This window comes from Asparagus officinalis, chromosome 3, assembly GCF_001876935.1.
Source record: "Asparagus officinalis chromosome 3, Aspof.V1, whole genome shotgun sequence".
NCBI lineage: Eukaryota > Viridiplantae > Streptophyta > Magnoliopsida > Asparagales > Asparagaceae > Asparagus > Asparagus officinalis.
In genome coordinates this window covers 47,057,703-47,077,893 of record NC_033796.1, presented here as the reverse complement: position 1 = coordinate 47,077,893, position 20,191 = coordinate 47,057,703, and the positions used below count along the sequence as shown (strand labels likewise).

At 37.2% G+C, this 20,191-nt stretch overlaps 1 protein-coding gene across 1 annotated transcript; it reads right to left on the bottom strand.

Moving 5' to 3' along the window:
* On the bottom strand, positions 1,400-3,089 carry LOC109835054 (nodulation-signaling pathway 2 protein-like). The gene is given in 6 exon segments (XM_020403055.1): positions 1,400-1,795; positions 1,798-1,876; positions 1,878-2,119; positions 2,121-2,383; positions 2,386-2,670; positions 2,705-3,089. Coding segments are annotated over 6 exon segments (1,506 nt in total). The 5' UTR covers positions 3,000-3,089; the 3' UTR covers positions 1,400-1,453.

Sequence of the window (20,191 nt, the reverse complement as noted above, 5' to 3'; positions counted from 1 at the left end):
TTTCCTTCATTTCATTCAATATAATCCCAAAAAAAAAAATATAATATTTTTCCTCGCCTTCTCTACCTTCTTTTTTCTTATTTTAATTTTTCTTTCATTTCTCTAGTAACTGGTTGTTTGGTTTTCAACATAGAAATGAAACTCATTTCTATGTTCTGCCACTGTGTTCAACTAGGATAAAATGATTATTTGGTTTTCATTTCTTGGGTTTGGTTCGCTTGGGTTTGGTTCACTTGGCCTCTTAGGGAAATGAGTGCTGGAAATCCTTCTACATAAGCATAATTGGTTTCCCCCATTTCCTTCTAAAACAAGAGGAAACGGGGGTGGAAACACTATATTTTGCAAATTAAAGAAAAATTCCCCTTCACATATTTACGGAATAAAAAAATCTCCCCTTAATGCATATACAATTGATTTCCCATATATAATCATCCATCTAGACAATGAAAAAGTGTAGACATTAATTTCAATCATTGTTTTATGTGTTAATGAAACATTAAAAAAAATCTCATTTCTAAGAAATATTTCTAAGAAATATATAGAAAACACTACAAAGTAATTTTTTACATAGATCGAATGGGATTTCCCACAATTGTGGGAAACGAACCAAACAAACCACAAACTCCTAGAGACAGACGACACAGACACGGACACAGTGTGAGGAAACCTTTTGCTTGTCTTTCTATATATATTTTGGTATATAGACAAATTTGATGTTAATATTGCTTGAATGATTGTTCCAATGAATCTTTTCCATGTCTATTGACTATCAGCAACCCAACCGATCCTTTCAGAATCAAGTCCAAAAGGCCATCCAAAGCTGCACTTTTTTGTTAAATCATCGTGAAAATGAAAGACAAATAATTGCATTTACTCCTCCTTCCATCTTGCCATTATTTATATTTTATTTTACATCATTACGCTAAGAACCAAACAAACCCTAATAAAATAAAAATCACATACTAAAATGAAAATAATTAACAAGTGCATTGTACTAGAACTAGTCATCTTGGTACTTGTTAATTATTTTAGTCTCTTCATAACCAACTTTAGTTTGTCAACATACATCAGAGAATAATAAACTTAATCATGCTATTCTTGTCTCTAGATAGCTACCCACCAACAGTTCCGATGCCTACGGATTGAGAATTAATTATTTGGTGCCTAATTTTACAGCTTTATAACCATGAATTAAAACAATATCAACTCACATCTTAAAGAAGGAAAATAATTTTTCAGGGTAAATTTAATAAATTATCATGAACTTTGGAAGGTTATACAGAAAAACTATCATAAATCTGTTATTTTAAAAAATCATCATAAATTTTTTAAACTGTAGAAAAATATCATTAACTATTACATCTAACAATAAAAAGTTCATTATAATATATTACACAAAAATCACCCAATTCAAGTGCACCACAATTGTACAAAGTTTACCCTACTTTTTAAACTAAGACGTGAATCCACTCGTCGTGGTCGACGGCGGCGGCGATGACCAAATCGAGGCGGAGATGAGGCGGCGAGATTTCCAGCCCAAAACTAACTTGTTGGGCGCATCCTCTTCAATTTTATACCCGTCATTAAACAGTCCAAGCAATAATCTAGCCTGACAATGATTAAAGAAACTAATCCCAACTCCACCAAATCCCATCGAGCTCATCCAATCTCCCCATCCTCCATCTCCCTCCCGCTCTTCTCTCTCCCGGTATGCTCTCGTGATGGAGCTCGCGATGCTCGGCCCGAGAACCACCCGCTCGACGAGACCCCGAGCCCGTCCTTGCATCGGGAAATCCGGCCTTCGAGAGAGTCGTAGACGGCCGAGTATCGATGAAGCTCGTCCATGAATGCGCTGACGAAGTTGTTACCGCTTTGGCTTCTCGCTTTCGCCTTCTTCCTCAGCTAGCGTTACTAATTTGGCGCCGAGCGTCGCCTGCGCCGGCGAGGAAGGAGGCCACGGAGGTGGTGGAGCGGTGCGGGGGTGGAGTATGCAGTTGGCGATGACGGACTCGCCTTGACGGTTTTGATGGGGCGGACGGTCGAATTGGTCGTCGGGGTCGAGCCTGCATTGTGCGAATGAGAACGGCAGGCCGAGGGATGCGGCGAAGGCACCAGCCGTCGGCCAGTCTCTTGACGGAGCTTACCGATGTTTTTTTCCCGCTGCTGCCGCAGTTGCCTCGGGTGATTGCCGTGATTCGGAGGTGAGGCGGAGGGGGGCCGTCCTTTAGGGACATCATGGCTTGCATTAAGGAGGCCCATTGAACACCTTCAGTTATGTCGAAGTCGATGATGTGGACTCTTCGGTCGCCCGAGATCGATTCAAGTATGGCCTGGTTCGCCGTAAAGTGGCCGAATTTGACGTATGGCGACATGTCCTGAAGCGCTGGAATGCTGCCAGGATATCGCTCGGCTGCTGATGAGGAGCTTCGTCACGGTGATTGTGGGCAGAAGAAGAACGTTTATGACTGCCTGCTGGGCCCGCCGCTGGGCCATCCAGCAGGGCCTGCAGTGCATCGGTGAAGTGAGCGGCCAGCCGCTCCATGTTGGCCCCGCCAGACGGCGAGACCAACTCCTTGAGCCGAACCAATATCACCCGGGCGAGATCCCTGCTTTTGTGGGCGCCGGTCAGTGCCTCGGCTGCCGCCATCAACAGGTGCACCAGCCGGAGCCCTTGTCATCGCCCTCCCCCTCCTCAGTCACAGGCGGAGGCGGCGGTGTGCCCGTCGGCTTTGTGGTGGTGCTCGACGGCTGCATACATCATCGATGCATACTTCGACATCTGCGTCGTTGTCGCAGATCATCGACTCAATGAGCCCGTGGAAGTCATCAGCATCGGTGCAGAACGGGCCCCAGTCGACGACAGGGGACCAGTCGTTCCACCCGACGTTGCCGTCTTGGTCCACGGTGGAGGTGGAGCTACAACCGGAGTACTGTTGGTGATGGTCGTAGTATCCTTCCTTCATTAAAACATCCATAGCTACAACTTCCATTGTGCACATTACTCCTGTTTACTCCTATAAGCTATTTACTACTCTTTTCACCTCAGATGTTGTAGCTGTATATATACACAAAGATTAGGAGGCCAATTACTAGTGGGTTAGTAATTTAATTTGGGGATTAGGAGAGATGAGGTCATGCCTAGTGCGCTGATTCCAAATATTTTGCTTTATGTTATTATGTGGGTCACACTAATTATTTCTTAGCTAATCATCTTTTTTGTACTAATCATTCAATTAAAAACAGAATTACATTGGAACATGGAATTTATCAACAGAGAAAGCTCAGTTCTCAGTCGTATCTGCGAGCAATAAGCAGGAAACAATGAGCGATGAGTAATAAGGTTAAAGATTAATGTGAATAAAATAACATTGAACAGAGTCACAGAATTCAGTTTTTGAACTATCTGTTGCTCTTTCTTCAATTCTGAGTGTTTAGCTTATGCAGTTGGGGCTGTACTATAGCTCCAATCTTATGTAATTTGTACTGTTGTTAGATTACATGTTGTTGGATTTGAAAACACTTGTTACTTGAAGAGACTGCAAACTGTAGCAGTTAATTAAATTGTACAAGTATTATGTTGGAATATCAAATTAAATGTTAGAATAAATGAGGTTAATAGCATGAGTTTTAGAAGTGCAATGGTCATTAGTTTAGAAGGGGAAGAGACATAGATTACGAAAAAAATAAGAGTTACTCACTCCTTTATGATATTTTATCTTTATGACATTAAAAGATGAGTTTAATTTGTGACTATTGGTATGCATATACGTTTTGTTTTTGAAGCCTATATAAAGGGCTATTGTAATCCTTGTTTTATTAAGAAAAAAAAATTGAAGAAATAAAAATAAGTTTTTTTTCTTCATTTGGGAGAGTTCTAAGTTCGTAAACTTAAGAGTCAACAGTGGTATCAGAGACACTTGATCCAATTTTCCCATTCTCTCTTCTTCTCATGGCTACCACAAATAATCTTGTCAATCCTCAAGTGCCCAAATTATCGAAAGATAACTATGAGAGTTGGTCAATCCAAATGAGAGTCTTATTTGGTTCTCAAGAGTTGTGGGAGCTGATCATTGATGGGTTCACGGAACCTACACCAGAAGTAGAAGCCACCTACACCGCCGAAAAGAAGAAGGCTCTCAGAGAGCAAAGAAAGAAGGATAGCAAGGCTCATTTTCTACTCTATCAAGGGTTGGACGAGTCTACCATTGAAAGAGTTGCTGAAGCAACAACGAGCAAGGAAGCATGGGAAATCATTGCTACCATCTACAAAGGTGTCGAGCGGGTGAAGCGAATTCGACTCCAAACTTTGAAGGGCGATCTTGAAGCCGCTCAAATGAAAGATGAAGAAAAAAATCTCAGATTATTATTCACGATTAATTCTAATTGTGAATAAAATGATAAATGGAGAGAAGATGGAGGACATCCGAGTGATGGAGAAGTTGCTCTGATCCCTCGCATTAAAATTGGAGCACGTGGTGGCGGCAATTGAGGAGTCAAAGAATTTGGAGGAGATCTCAATAGAGGAGCTCTTGGGATCTCTCCAAGTTCATGAACAACGAATGCAAAAGAAGGCTAGTTCCATAGTTTTGGAACAAAAACTAGAGTCAACATTGACTCTAAGTAAGCAAGGCTCACAAAATAGAGGTCGTGGTCATGGTCGTGGTAGAGGCAGGAGACGTGGTCCCCAACAGCAAACCACTCAAAATCAAGTAGTGACCCAAAGCTTTAGAGGACGAGGACGAAGCAATCGTGGATGATCCACACCTGGGCATGGAAACAACAAATATGTTCAGTGCTATAACTGTCACAAGTTTGGGCACTACGCTTCAGATTGTTGGTACAAAACTGAAGACCAAACCAATCTTACTGAAGCAACAAATAATGTGGGTAACAACTCTATGCTTAATGATGATTCAAATGATGAGAATGATGCTTGGTACCTTGACTCGGGTGCTAGCAACCACATGTACAAAATGAAAGAACTTTTCATGGAACTCGCAGAAGGAGTTCATGGAAGTGTGAGCCTCGAAGATTCTTCAAAACTCACGGATGAAGGCAAAGGGAAGATTAAAATCTACCAAAAGGATGGTAAGCCTGAGTATATTTCTGATGTTTACTATATTCCTAACATGAAAAGTAATATTCTTAGCATCAGTCAATTACTCCAAAAGAGATACAAAGTATATATGGAGAACAACCATCTTTGGTTGAAAAATACAAATGGAGGCCTCATAGCTTGTGTTAAGATGATAAGAAACCGCATATTTCCCTTGCATCTAAACACGAAAGTCGACAAGTGTTTTCAAGGACTCATGGAGAATGAGTCATGGAGGTGGCATCTTCACTTCAGGCATCTAAACTTCAGCGGCCTAAAGTTACTGTCTACAGTTGGAATGGTACGACGTCTACCAACAATCGATCCACTGAATCATATTTGTGAAGGTTCTGTAATTGGCAAGCAACCACGACTTCCTTTTCCTAGTAGAGAATCATGGAGAGCAAAGGCACCATTGCAACTTATTCACACTAACATTTGCGGACCGATCGATCCCGTTTCTTTGGGAGGTAATAAATATTTTATAACCTTCATTAATGACTTCGGTAGAAAGTTGTGGGTGTACACTCTTAAAGAAAAATCTGTTGCCTTTACTACATTCAAGAATTTTAAAGTTTTAGTTGAAGCAGAGAGCGGACACAAGCTAAAAATTCTTCGATCTGACCGAGGTGGTAAGTACACCTCAAATCTGTTTCAAGAATATTATAGGGAGCAAGGTATAAAGAGACAGTTTACTACTGTCTACACACTACAGTAAAATGGCATTACAGAAACAAAAAACCATACCATCCTCGATATGACAAGAACCATGCTCAAAGAAAAGGGATTGTCAAAGCAATTCTGGGCTGAAGCCGTAGTGTGCTCAACTTATTTGCTCAACCGATGTCCCACAAAGATAGTGAAGAACATGACACCTCAAGAGGCATGAAGCGGTTACACGCCTAGTGTGGCACACCTACGAAATTTTGGGTGTGTTGCATATGCTCAAATACCTGAATTCAAAAGGAAGAAGCTTGATAATCACAGTGAAAAGTATATTTTCATCGGATACAGCGAGGAGTCGAAGGCATACAAGCTCTACAATCCACTAAGCAAGAAACTAGTTGTTAGTAGAGATGTTATCTTCAATGAAGAAGAAGCATGGAACTAGAGCAATGAAGAGACTACCAAAAGTCAACCCGTGGTGAATGAACCTGATGAGTCTCTACATGAGGAACCATCACTAGCTACACCACCATCTCCTCCACATTCTACACCCTCTCCTGCAAGAGATTCTCCATCTTCTGGGGAAGGTAGTAGCAGCGGATCTATCGTGCAACGAGGTCCCATCAAAATGAGAAGCCTTAGGGAGATCCTAAGTAAATAGAAGAAGACGAAGAGTCAAATATCTTAAACTTATATGTTGATCATGAACCTCACACCTTCCAAGAAGTCATAAAAGAAGATTGTTGGCGAACAACAATGGAGGAGGAGATCCATTCCATTCAAAGAATGAAACTTGGGAGTTGACAACACTTCCATAAAATCACAAGGCAGCAGGGGTCAAGTGGGTGTACAAGATCAAGCGCACAGCAAATGGTGAAGTTGATCGATGCAAGGCAAGGCTTGTAACAAAAGGTTACAAACAAAAGTACAACATTGACTATGAAGAAGTTTTTGCTCCGGTTGCTCGACTGGATACAATGAGACTATTAATTTCACTTGTAGCTCATCACAGGTGGAATATATATCATTTGGATGTCAAGTCAGTATTCCTCAATGACGTTCTTGAGGAAGAGGTGTACGTGCAACAACCAGAAGGTTTTCTTGTGAAAGAGCAAGAAGACAAAGTGTACCATTTAAAGAAAGCCTTGCATGGCTTAAAGCAGGCATCACGGGCGTGGAACGCCTGAATTGATGGCAATCTTTATCAAAACGGCTTCATTAAATGTCCCTATGAATATGCCATCTACATGAAGAGGAACCATAAAGACGAATTTCTAATAATTTGTCTTTATGTTGATGATTTATTGTACACGGGAAGCAGTACCGAGATGCTTGATGAATTCAAGGCGGTAATGTTCAATGAATTTGAGATGACGGACAATGGATTGTTGTCCTATTTTCTTGGCATTGAAGTGAAGCAGCAGCAAGAGGGGATTTTTATATCCCAGAAGATACATGAAGGAGATCTTAGAGAAGTTCAAGATGAATGAATACAACCTTGTGAACACCCCAGTAGCCATCGGAATGAAGCTCTCAAGAAAAGGAGACGGACGTTTCGTGGATTCAACTCTTTTCAAAAGTCTAGTTGGCAGCCTGAGATACTTGACGCTCACAAGGCCTGATATTACTTATAGAGTCTGACTTGTGAGTCGCTACATGGAGACACCGAAGGAGTCTCACTGGCTAGCTGTGAAGAGGATACTAAGGTATATCAAAGGCACACTCAACCAAGGTCTCTTCTATGCATATGATGAAAATACACAACTAGTTGGTTACTCAGATAGTGACTGGGAGGAGACCAAGATGAGAGGAAAAGCACCATAGGCTATGTCTTCTTTCTTGGGTCAACTACATTTTCATGGATCTCAAAGAAGCAAGGAGTTATGGCTTTATCTTCATGTGAAGCATAGTATGTGGCGGCTGCATCTACAGTATATGAAGCAATTTGGTTACGAAACATATTAAAGGAGTTGGATCTTCCACAATAAAACTCGACCGTAATTTTTATGGACAACAAATCAGCCATCTAGCTTGCAAAAAACCCAGTACATCATGGGAGGAGCAAACACATAGATACACGATTTTATTTTCTCAGAGATCATGTAAAGCAGAAAACCGTTAAACTGAAGCATTGTCACACCACTAAACAAATAGCATATATATTCACCAAGCTATTATCAGGTAAAACTTTCATGAGGCTAAGAGACATGCTTGGCATAAAGACATTTTTATTTAAAGGGGCGTGTTGGAATATCAAATTAAAATGTTAAAATAAATAAGGTTAATAGCATGAGTTTTAGAAGTGTAAGGGTCATGAGTTTAGAAGGGTAAGAGACATAGGTTATGGAAAAATAAGAGTTACTCACAACTTTATGATATTTTATCTTTATGACATTAAAAGAGGAGTTTAATTTGTGACTATTGGTATGCCTATACGTATGATATTTTATCTTTATGACATTAAAAGAGGAGTTTAATTTGTGACTATTGGTATGCCTATACGTTTTATTTTTGAAGCCTATATAAAGGGCTATTTGTGACTATTGGTATGCCTATACGTTTTATTTTTGAAGCCTATATAAAGGGCTATTGTAATCCTTGTTTTATTAAGGAAAAAAAAGAAAAAATTGAAGAAATAAAAGTAAGTTCTTTGTCTTCATTTGGGAGAGTTCTAAGTTCGTAAACTTAAGAGTCAACATATTATGTGTATTACATGAAAAAGGTATCACATTAGTCAGATGAGGAACTCCAGAGGATCTAGTGGCGTCACAGGACACCATTAGATTGTTTATTTTATAAGCATTTCCATCAGAGGAGGATCTCGAGCTCCACAGTATGTAGTGGTGTCACCGGGACACAATTAGATTGCTTATTTTATAAGAATTTTCATTTATTTTTATTTGTATTTGTTACTTGTGACACCACTAGGATAGGGGGTAGGACATCCTTAAGGAGGATAGAGTTGTAAATTTATTTATTTACATTTTAAATATAATTATGATTAGTTACATGGGGACACGTACTACTGAGACAAAATTCTAGCTACGCCACTAACATTAGTCGATTCCATAGAGATTTTATATGGTAATTGCAAACCATTAAAGTTAGGGCATGTTTGTTTGCAAGGCATTAGTTAATCAATAGCTGAAGTAAAAAAAGTAGATGTTTAATTGTCCCACTTCAAAGTAAAAAAAAAAATTCTCTAGAAGAGCTAATTCCAATACTTCTTTAAATATTAATGTGGTGCTTAAGTGACATCTTTACTTCTTAAATCCTTTTTTTGTTCCTCAAGACTTAGAAGTAGCTAAAATATGAGTCAATTTAGGAATAAAATTAAATTTTCTATTATTTGGATATTTTCCATTTCTAAATAAAATCTTAAAAGATTATCTTCTTCTCATCCTAACATTATTTTCAATTTCTATTCAAACAAAAAAAATGAAATAGAGGACATACTATTTCTACTACTTTGTTGAATTTATGACGCAAGCCTAGAGGGGGGAGGGGTAGATAGGGTTGCCACCATTTTTAGTTAAAAGCTCAGAATATGTAGCGAAAAATAAATAATAAAAGCGATTAACGGTAATTAACCACAATTAATAATTAACTAGAAACACACAAGATTTTATCGTGGTTCGGATAGAAATCCTACTTCCACTCTTCCTTCCCTCTAAGGAACTTATACACTACGCAAAAGAGTTCTCCTAAATCAGAAACCCGATTTCGTAGGCGTACAAGACCGTACCTTAGAATTAACCTGAAAGCAATCGTCTAACCTAACCATCCATAATGAATAACACCTAGCCCTAACTTGTCCCAACTGTCAATTCCAACTGGCTTGAGTATGCCATAAAAATAAGTTTAAAACTAAACCAAACAATTGCAATTAAGCTTAGAATATATGAAAGACCTTATGGCCCTTTTGATAAACAAATCATCCTTCAATAAATCTAAGCATAGCGCGATAAGGAATAATGTAAATGATGAATCCAAGGGAAACTCTTCTCGTTGAAATGATTCATAGATGTGTACGGCGTGTGAGCATTTGTCGAGACTATAGGGGTCAAAACCTTTAATGGAATCTCTTTACAATTTAAAACCCTAGAACTCTCCTTTCTCTCCATCTCTTTCAATGATATATAGTTCGCAATAGGTTAGGAAAGAGATATCCTAAACGTAGTAGAGTTTGGAGATCAAAGGAATGATGAACGGTTGAGATTAAAACCTAAAATATGCAATCAACCAACTTTACAATCAATGGTGACTCTTGACCAGGCCCCATGGATAGATTCCTATATACCATCGATGATATTAAAATCTCTCTTGAGAAAATCATCATTTTGTCACTGTAGCGATCGATATATAACTATTGCCATCAATGATTCACCACAGACCATCGATGATCTCATCCCACAATCAATGATCAATGAGTCACTGTTGAGCATCGATGGTGAGGAAGCTAAAAAATCAGGTTTTGAGAATATTTTCGCGTCGTTTCGCCTCATACACTTCTTATACATATAGTTACTTGTATTATATCATCTCAAATAATTATTAGAACCAAATAAAAGTTTGTTATTACTCAAATAAGGGCTATTGTATGAACTACATCCTAACAATCATCTCTATTCATAATAACAAACTTAAAATTTAAAATACTAAAATATATGCATATTGAGATATATAAATAGTAATAATAAGCACAAATATGCTCTCATGCAAAAATAAATGATATGCAAAACTCGCCCTACATTCACGCCTTCATGCAAAATCCCCTTAAAATAATGTATTGAGAGTGTTTCAAAACAATTTCCAAAAATAAAAAATATGAAACCACTTAGACAAAACCTCCATTCATGCAAAGATCATCAAGTATCAAATTTCGCACCAAATTCTCCCCCTTTGTTATTAGCAAAAGAAGAAAACGCACCAATGGATATACTATAAATAAGAGAAGCACACTGGTTCACACAAACTTTATAGAAAAATAGCACAAGAGATCATAATATAATGATAAAATACATGAATATATAATGACAAAGTACATGAACATAAGAGAAAGCATGCTCAAAAGATAAAATATCAGTGTAAAGTGTGTGAAACAAATAGTGAAAAGACTTATACTAGTTCATTAGACAAATTCAAGTATATTGAAGTGATGTTGAGTAATTAATAGAACTTGAACTATCTTAACCTTAGATACTAAGGACCAAAGTGTCTCCCTATCACCTCAACCATATAGGATTTAGGAAGAAGGGCGATATTGTTTCATGAGAAATTCACATCATCTATGTATGTAAAATATATTCAATACAGGATGGCTACCCATTGAGATATACGCAAATACAAATCCATGAGTATGGGTTAGGGTTGCGCGTGGGTCGGGCTAACCCGCTAACTAACCTAAGGCCTAGCCTGCCATGGGTTATGACCCAACCGTGCCCGTAGTAGGCCGGGCTTAACACGACTCATGATATACCCATGTTAGGGACCAGGCTGGGTCTAGACCCAGACCTGGGGTCAGAGAAGTAGGCCCGATGCATGATGTCCGGCTCACGCCCGACCTGTTCCAACTTGACTCGGTCCAGCCCGACCCCATGAGATATTTTTTGGTTATTCTAAGTATTCCTTTAGCCCTTTGGATTTGTAGCTAGCTGCCAACAAAACGAATAGGCCATAGGACTTTAGCTTGTGGGCCTTTTGGCTCGTTGAGAAACAAAGTAGCGAACTTAAAGCTTATTGTTGTCTACTTGGAATGATTAAAAATTTTAATACAAGTTTAAAAATAGTTTAATATAAGTTTAAATTTCTAAAAAATAAACTAGAATTAATTTTATAATTATAAATATAAGTTTAATATAATTAAAAAGGTAAAAAAAAAAGAAAAGTAGTTGGATGAAAAACACATGGGTAGGCTCACAACTCACATGCCATGGGCAAGGTCAGACCTGGCCCTCACCTAAGCGGGTCATGAGCTGGGTTGGGTTCACTCCCAGACCCAGGATTAGAGTAGGACTGACCCGCTCTGATCCAGCTAGGCCCAGAGCTGGCCACCCAGCCTTGAACCCGGCGGGCCAGGTCATAAGACTAAACGGACCCGGCCCACGCCCACTCGTAGTGTGGGTCTTTCATCATATTTTGATGAATACACTCAATTTTCTATGGATTTTATAAGAGTGTAGATCTTTGATCATCTTTTAATGAATACACTCTTATTGTTTGATTGATATTTTAAATACATGCACTTTTGTATAAAAAAAGAAAAAGATTTGTGCATTAGCTAAGTCAAGAATGAGCTAAAAAATACTTGATATAACCAAAAATATCTATAAATTAAAGATAAAACTCTCTACCGCTATTTCACATCACTAAATATGATAAGTGTAGAAATAGTTGTGTAAAATTACTATGTGAAATATCTCACGTAAACAACGTGTCATGTAATCATCATTTAGTCATTGTGTGAAAAAATAAATAAAGAAATGTGTGTGTTTGTGCGCGCGCACGCGCACGCGTGTGTGTGTGCGCGCGCACGCGCACGCGTATGTGTGTCTGTGAACCTATCTAACTAATCAAGCCTATATACCAAAAAAATAATCTCATCAGAATTAATCTTGTAAACGCGTATACATAGGCAAGTCAAAAAATTTTATGAAAATAAAAAGAAAGAAAGGAAAATGCTTTTATTTTTTTATACATATATAAATTGAAAAAGAAAACAATCTAAAACAACCCTAAAAAGGAATAAAAGGAAAAAAAATTAAAATCCAAAATATTTACATAAAATAGGAAAGTGAGCATGAAAATATGTGGAACTTACTAAGCTAACTATCTATCAACCAGGGTGTAGATAATAAGTTAGTAAAGACCAAGTATCTCAAGCATCACAAAAGAATATAAATGTCTAGAATAGAACTAAAAAAATATCTAAAAAAAAAGAAAAAAAAGAAAATGACCTTCAATGGCTGAAAGCACCAACACTCTCAATCCTCTACTCATCCTCTCTATCATCTCTCTGCATCTCCTTGTCTTGATCATTAGCACAGTGTGAAGTGGATGGATGACAAGCTCCTTTAGATTGTGCTACTATGTGATGAAGTCACCATACCATAGTTGTTTGCTAAGAGATGGATTCGTCTAACGAAGAGCTCCCATCTTGTACAACAGAGATGCGTTGTAGTAGGTGTGATGCGTCATCATGTCCCTACTCATTGTCTCCTCTCCTCTCCTCTCCTCTCTCTCTCTCTCTCTCTCTCTCTCTCTCTCTCTCAAATTCTATAGAGACTACTGAGGAGAACTAGAGCCTCTCTCTCTCTCTCTCCCTCCCCTCCCCTCCTCTCTCTCTCTCTCTCTCTCTCTCTCTCTCTCTCTCAAATTCTATAGAGACTACTGAGGAGAACTAGAGCCTCTCTCTCTCTCTCTCTCTCTCTCTCTCTCTCAGATTCTATAGAGACTACTGAGGAGAACTAGAGGAACCCGGAACATGTGAAGTAGAAGGCTGGGATCCAAATGATTACCTAGCAGTGGTCACGTCCTTTCCCCTTATAGCTATGCTCTTCCTAGTGGTCTCAGCAAAAATGAAACTCTCACCTTTTCATAACTATCAGCAATGTGAAAGTGATCCTCTGGTCTTGACCGATCCGAGTGGTAAGAAATGGATAAAGCAACTGAGTCTTCTAGCGAGACTTATTCTCAACAATCTCTCTGGCAGCAAAAGCTACCATACACATCTAACTAAATATAATCTATGCGGGATTAAAAGACTTACCCCCTCGCAAGCCAATATATCAAGATAACCTTTTGAATGCTAAGAGTGGTGTAAGCTACACTCTGATATAAATCAAATTTGAGGAAGAGGTTGAAGAGGATAAACTCAGGCTTGAGATGTTCTGAGTTGAAGATACCGGAGTGTATCCTCCATCAGAAAAACTCCATCCAGAAAAACTCAATCATTCTATTATAGTCCTCAGAACCTACTACAATCCCAAAAGTGTAGTTGAGCACATCCCTCCTATCTGTAGAAGCTTCAGGAAGGTTAAGGACCTTTTGGATGTAGGTCTGCGCTTCTTGATCTACTTTCTTCTCACTCGAGAGATAGAAACATTAGACTTGAGCTCTCTATCAAAGTGCATATAAATTCTCTCATAAGGGTAACATTCACACTCTCGCCACTTTTATCCACCATAGCACTTAGGTTGGCTCTGTCCAGTATGCTAATGGTGTTGGCATACTCCTCCAGATGTTGTATATTAACTCCTCTCTTTACACATTCTCTACATTTTTTCGCCTGAAACACCAATTTTGTGCTCTAACCATCGATAGATTCCTGCACACCATTGATGGTTAGAGGTCACCATCGATGGTGTTCATCTACCATCAATAGTGGATGAATGAAAGCACCGATTTCAAACCTAAAATCATCTAATCTCGTGCTATAAACTCAAATAATTTCAACTCCAATCAGTAAACTTATTCACTTAATACTCATACTCAACAAGATCCATCATCAACATTGCATAAATTGATTAAAAAAAGAGATTAGGGTTTTGAAATTTACCTTGATGACGATTCAAATATGACTAGATCACAAAATAATGATGATAAACCCCTAAAACTCATTACATCTCAACAATAGCTTAAAGAAAAAATGAAGGAAAAATGGAGAATTTGAGAGAGAAGAACTAAAAGAGGGTAAAAAGTAAAAATAAACTACAGCCTCCCTTTTTTACTATCCTCATAGATGGTTAGTTAGGTTTAACTATCAATGATAATCGCCTAGAGAAATATTTTTTTAAAAGATAAAAAGAAAATGAGAAGAAAGAAAGGGAAAAAATATAAAAAGAAAAAATAAAAAGGAAAAATATGTCACAGGAAAAATGTGTAAAGATAGAATACCTAAGATAAAAACTTACCCATTTAAGGAGACAACAAGAAAAGAATATTAAAACTAGTATCTCCTTATTTTTCTCTTAGACCAAAGATTGGATATCAATCAAGCACTTCTTCAAGTAACTTCTGTGTGTTGCCTCGATCATCGGTCCTCCTGCAGGCTTACAGAAAACCAAATAGGTGTGACCTAGGTATCCACATAGATCCATATTGATTAGAATTTGTACCTTTAGGTACCCAAATCTAGTTAACAGTTTTAACGCTATACTGCATGCTACAATTTATTAAGATATGTCTCATTCTACCACATAATGTACACGTAGTGGATGATGTATTAGAAATGAGTGAAAAAATAGTTAAATTAATTTCCTTTACAAATGAAGGTTGAACTTTTTATGTTTTTCTGAATATGAATAACCAATTATAGTTTTGGCTTTTGCAAATCATTGATTGGAAATGACCATGTTTAAGCCTTTAAAACCTAATGAAATTTTTTTCACTGCCTTCTCTAAATCAATATTTTTGGACTTTAGTTCTTCATTTTTAGAAAAAATAATAGTGTATTTAGTTCCAAACTTTATTTTTTCAGAAGACAAATCACACAATGATTCATTTACCTTAGCAACCAAATTTTTATTCTTACTAATTTTATCATCTAGTTGATTAGATAAGCATGAATTTTGATCTTGAAGCACAAAATATTGTGTGTAATAATTTATTAGGATGTCACGAGGTAAATTATGTGAATCCAAATTTAGGAAAAAAAAAGATTCAACTTTCTCACATAAGGTTTTCTGTTATTTCCTTAGTTTACATTCACTCATTCTATCAGTTCATATTTTATTGCAATTTTCTCAAATTTTATCAGTATTTCTTTATACTAGGAGTATAATTCATTATATAAAGGATATACTTTATTTTTCTAAACTCTCACTTTCAAAGTCATATATTTCACCATGTTCTGAAGCTAAAGTTGCACCATTTCTCCCTGTAAGACATAAATTCACTTTCTTCTCATCCTCACTCGAGCCAACTTCTGATTCATTATCACTCTTCATGAAATAGGTTTTCACCTTCAAATTTTTTCCCTGCACCTTCTTGTCTTTCTTGTTCAATGGGCATTTATTTTTATAGTAACCTGGTTTCATGCAACGGCAATAAATATGTTCACTTTCATATTCTTTAGATTAATATTTATTTACCTTATTTATATATTAATTTCGTCTATTTTGTTGATATTTCTGTTCATTCTTTGTTCTGAATAAAGAGTTAAGCACTTTTACAATTGGCTTTGTTTATCTTCAGAACTTGAGCTTGACTATTTCTTCTTTGTAGATCGAGGTTTCTCCTTGTCTGCTTTTAGGGCTAATGACTTCTTCTTTAAGATATTTTTTTTGAATTTTCTTCTTTCTATTTTAGTCACACTTCATAAGTGAGAAGATTCCTTATAAGATTCTCAAGAGTTAATTCAAAAAAAATTTATAATTCTTCAATAGCCGTTTTATTTAGTTCTTAATCCCTTGATAGGAAATGAAGAATTTTTCATACAAGCCTTTTCTTAATGTACTCCTTTTCCAAAAAAATTCACAATGTTCGTGAATCAGATTAAAATATTTTAAATACTCTTCAATTTCTTCATCTTAAACTTCTCATACTTACTCATAAGAATTGTAAGTTTCATTTCTTTCACTTGTAAAGTTCCCTCACGTCTAACTTACAAAGTTTTCCAAATTTACTACATAGTGGAACGATTTGATACACAATTAAATACTTTAATTGTTAAAGAATAATAAAGAGCATTCATAGGTTAAAGAGTAGATATTTTTGTCCAAAGTGGTTCACTTATCTACAGGAGTAACTGAGCTAGTATCTTCTGCAATGATAGTAGGTTTACTATCATTGTTCTCTATACTACTCCAAACACCAAAATCTGTGGAAAACAAAATGACTTTCTTGCATGCTTTGCAACAGGTTTAGTTTTGCCTGTCAAAAAGCAAGGATTGGTCAATTGTGTGTCCCTCAGGAAAAGCTATTGCTGCGGTCAAACTAGACATCTCTACTTGAATCCTAAAGATGGGTAACCTGACTCTAATACCACTTATTGGATCTATGATGCACGCCTAAATGTGGGGGAATAGGTTTGTTACTGTTTTTTACTAAAAAATCAGAATATGCACCGAAAATGATAAAGAAAAGTGATAAAAAATAATTAACCACAAATAACAACTAACCATGAATACACAATATTCTATAAAGGTTTGGATAACAATCCTACATTCACTCTCCCTTCTCATGAAGGGGCTTCTTCACTATGCAAAATATATCATCAACATACAGAATCAGAAATATAAACCTGTACCCACTGATCTTTAGATATATACATCGATCAACGATATTTTCTTTAAATCCAAAAGATATGATAGTATCATTAAACTTAAGATACCATTGTCGGGAAGCTTGTTTGAGCCCGTATATTAACCTCTTAAGCTTACACACCATGTGTTCCTTTCCTTCAACTGAAAGAGATCTCCTAAGTCACAAACCAGATTCAATAGGCTTACAATACTACACCCTAGAATCTATCTAAATCTAATTGTCTAATCAAATTCTCCACAATGAGGAACATCTAGTCCTATATAGTCCTAACCCTCAATTCCAACTAGCTTGAGTACACTGTAAAAACAAGTTTAAAACAAAACCAAACAATCACAATTAAGTTCAGAAAATATAAAAGTTCTTATAGTCCTTTTGATAAACAAACAGACATTCAATGAATCTAAATGTGGCTTGATGAAGAACAATGTAGATGATGAATTCAAGAGCAAGTCTCCTCGCTAAAACGATTGGAAGATGTTATGCATGACAAATGGAGTTTGTTGAGGCTCCAAGGGTCAAAAACTTCAATGAAATATCTTCACAATTTAAAATCCTTGAACTCTCCATTATATCTATCTCTTTCAGTGATGTTAGCCCCAGTAGGTCACAAAAGAGATATCCTAAACATAGTAGAGTTTGGAGATTAAAGAAATAACTAATGATTGATTAAATCTTAAACTCTGCAATTAGCTGACATTACTATCGATGGTGACTCTTTGACTATTGATGGTGTCAAGGCCTCATTGATGGGTTACTGCATGCCATTAATGATATGAGAAACTCTCTCGAGAAAATCATCAATTTGTCACTATAGCCATCGATGTGCTATATCCATCAATTAGTCACTATAGAACATCGATGAGCTCATCCCACAATTGATGAATCGCTATTGACCATCGATCATGAGGAAACTAAAATCAGTTTTTGAGCAGATTTTCAAGTTATTTCGCATCGTACACTTCTTATATCTATATTCACATGTACTATATCACCCCAAAAAACTATTAGTACCATATAAGAGTTTGTTATTACTCAAACAAGACATATTGTATAGACTACGTCCTAACATGCTTCCTACTTAATAATTTATAAGCTAGTAATTTATCTATACTTTCAATTGGTTCATTTGACCATATATGGATGGTTGCAATTAGAATCCCTACCTAGTTAAACTTGGAATGAGAATATTTCAAATTTCACCTATTTTAATTTATAAAAGTATAATCTAAAAATCATTTAAATTTTACTAAAAATGGATAGCTTCATAAGCAATTGAATGAGATTTAGGGGCTGTTTGGTTCGTTTTTTAACTCAGTGGAAAAGTTTTACACCGCCTCCACATCAGATTTTTCGTGGCCACGTAGGATATAAGATTTTCGTCGGTTTTTTTCCCATCTTTGGTTCGCTAGGGTTGAAGAAGGGAAACTCGGTGAAAATCGTCACCACATCAAATTTTTTTCTCTCCCCCAATTCCTTCCTCAACCTCAAGAAATCGACAAAAACTGCATCCACGTCGGCTTTTTGCCATATAAATAAAAGTTTTCCTTTTTTTTCCATGCGAACCAAACACAAGAAAAATAAATACATTGGTTTCCCATCATTTTTTTGTGTGAACCAAAGCGAAACAATCTATTTCTTGGAAAAGTTTAGAAAACTCAAAACTTATGTTTTTGTACATGGAAATACATTTCCCTATATCTAGGAAACGAACCAAACAGCCCCTTAACGATTTTAAGAAAAACTAGAACTACAATTATGTCAATTTCAAACAAAAAATTGATTTCGTATGGCGGAATTAAAATATTTACAATTGCCACCAACACATACAACAAAAGGCAGCTGGCTCGGCTAACCATTAATCATACGATTAGATTAGGAAATGTTCTAAATTCCAAAAATAAGAAAAAAAAATCCAAGTTTGTATTGTTGCACCCTAGTTTAGATGCACACTACAATAAGGAAGGGGGACAACCAAAGCTAATTGGAGAAGAAAGGGATCCTATATCAAAGAGCATCAAAGCGCACTTGTTTTCCTAATACAGTTCCATAAAACAAATTATTACACTAGGCAAATCCATTTTGGGTTTTTCTCAATCATTTCTCTTCTTCAAACTCTAAACAAAAACAAATGTGCATGCGCGCGTAGGGTAATATGGACCTAAGGTGGCTCCTTAGGGTGCATCTAAGGATGCACAATCTGAGTCGTCCGTTCAATAACCCTCAAATACATCTCAGCCATTCATTCAAAAACTCACCCCCAAAAGTCCCTACCCATTTTCTCATTTCATATCATATCTGGCCAGCCCCTTGTTGCGCTCCGTGGGGAAGCATGCTTGACAACCAAATTAGTCGGTAAGCGATGAGAGAAGAGAACCAAAAACAAACACGAGTGCAATTCACCAAAATACGACATAAATCAAACCAAACACAGAGATTTACATGGTTCGGCAATTGCCTATGTCCACAGGGAGAGGATGATGAGATTTCACTAAATGGAGGAGAAATACTACGGGTTATAATTCACCAAATCACTCAAATATAACATTAACCAAAGCTCTCAACTCCCTCATAATATCCCTCTTAAAATGCTCAAAAGAACCCAAATTCTCTGTTCAAACTCTCTCTATTAACTCTAGAAACGTGTGTTTTTATTTATAACAAAACACCGCCCAAAACCAACTGGGAAAACAAACAGCCCAAATACCCGCTTTGCGGTCGACCGACCATGCTCATTCGGTCGACCGGACAGAGACCCGAAACTACACCCTATGATGTGCATAGGATCGGTCAACCGGTCACACCCTATCGGTAGACCAACCCGTAAATCCTATAAAACCAACTTTCTAGCGATTGCGTCGGTCGACCGGCCTTACTTCTTCGGTCGACCGACCCGATGATCCCTGTAGCTGCTTCTCAGCTTCAGTTTTCCTGATTTTACCTATATTTTCTACAATTCTCTACCTCGGTAAAATTTTCCCAAAACTGAGCCGACACCAAATATGAGCACCACTACATCATCTCATCAAATCTGGCTGCACTAATGTGGTTGCCTACGTACCCCCTCTCCTAAGGGATCAAGCCACTCTTAGTTCATCCAATTGGCCACGAACGGTCTCAACAATCATGAATATGTAACAAGGTTCTATAATGATCGAACTTATTGCT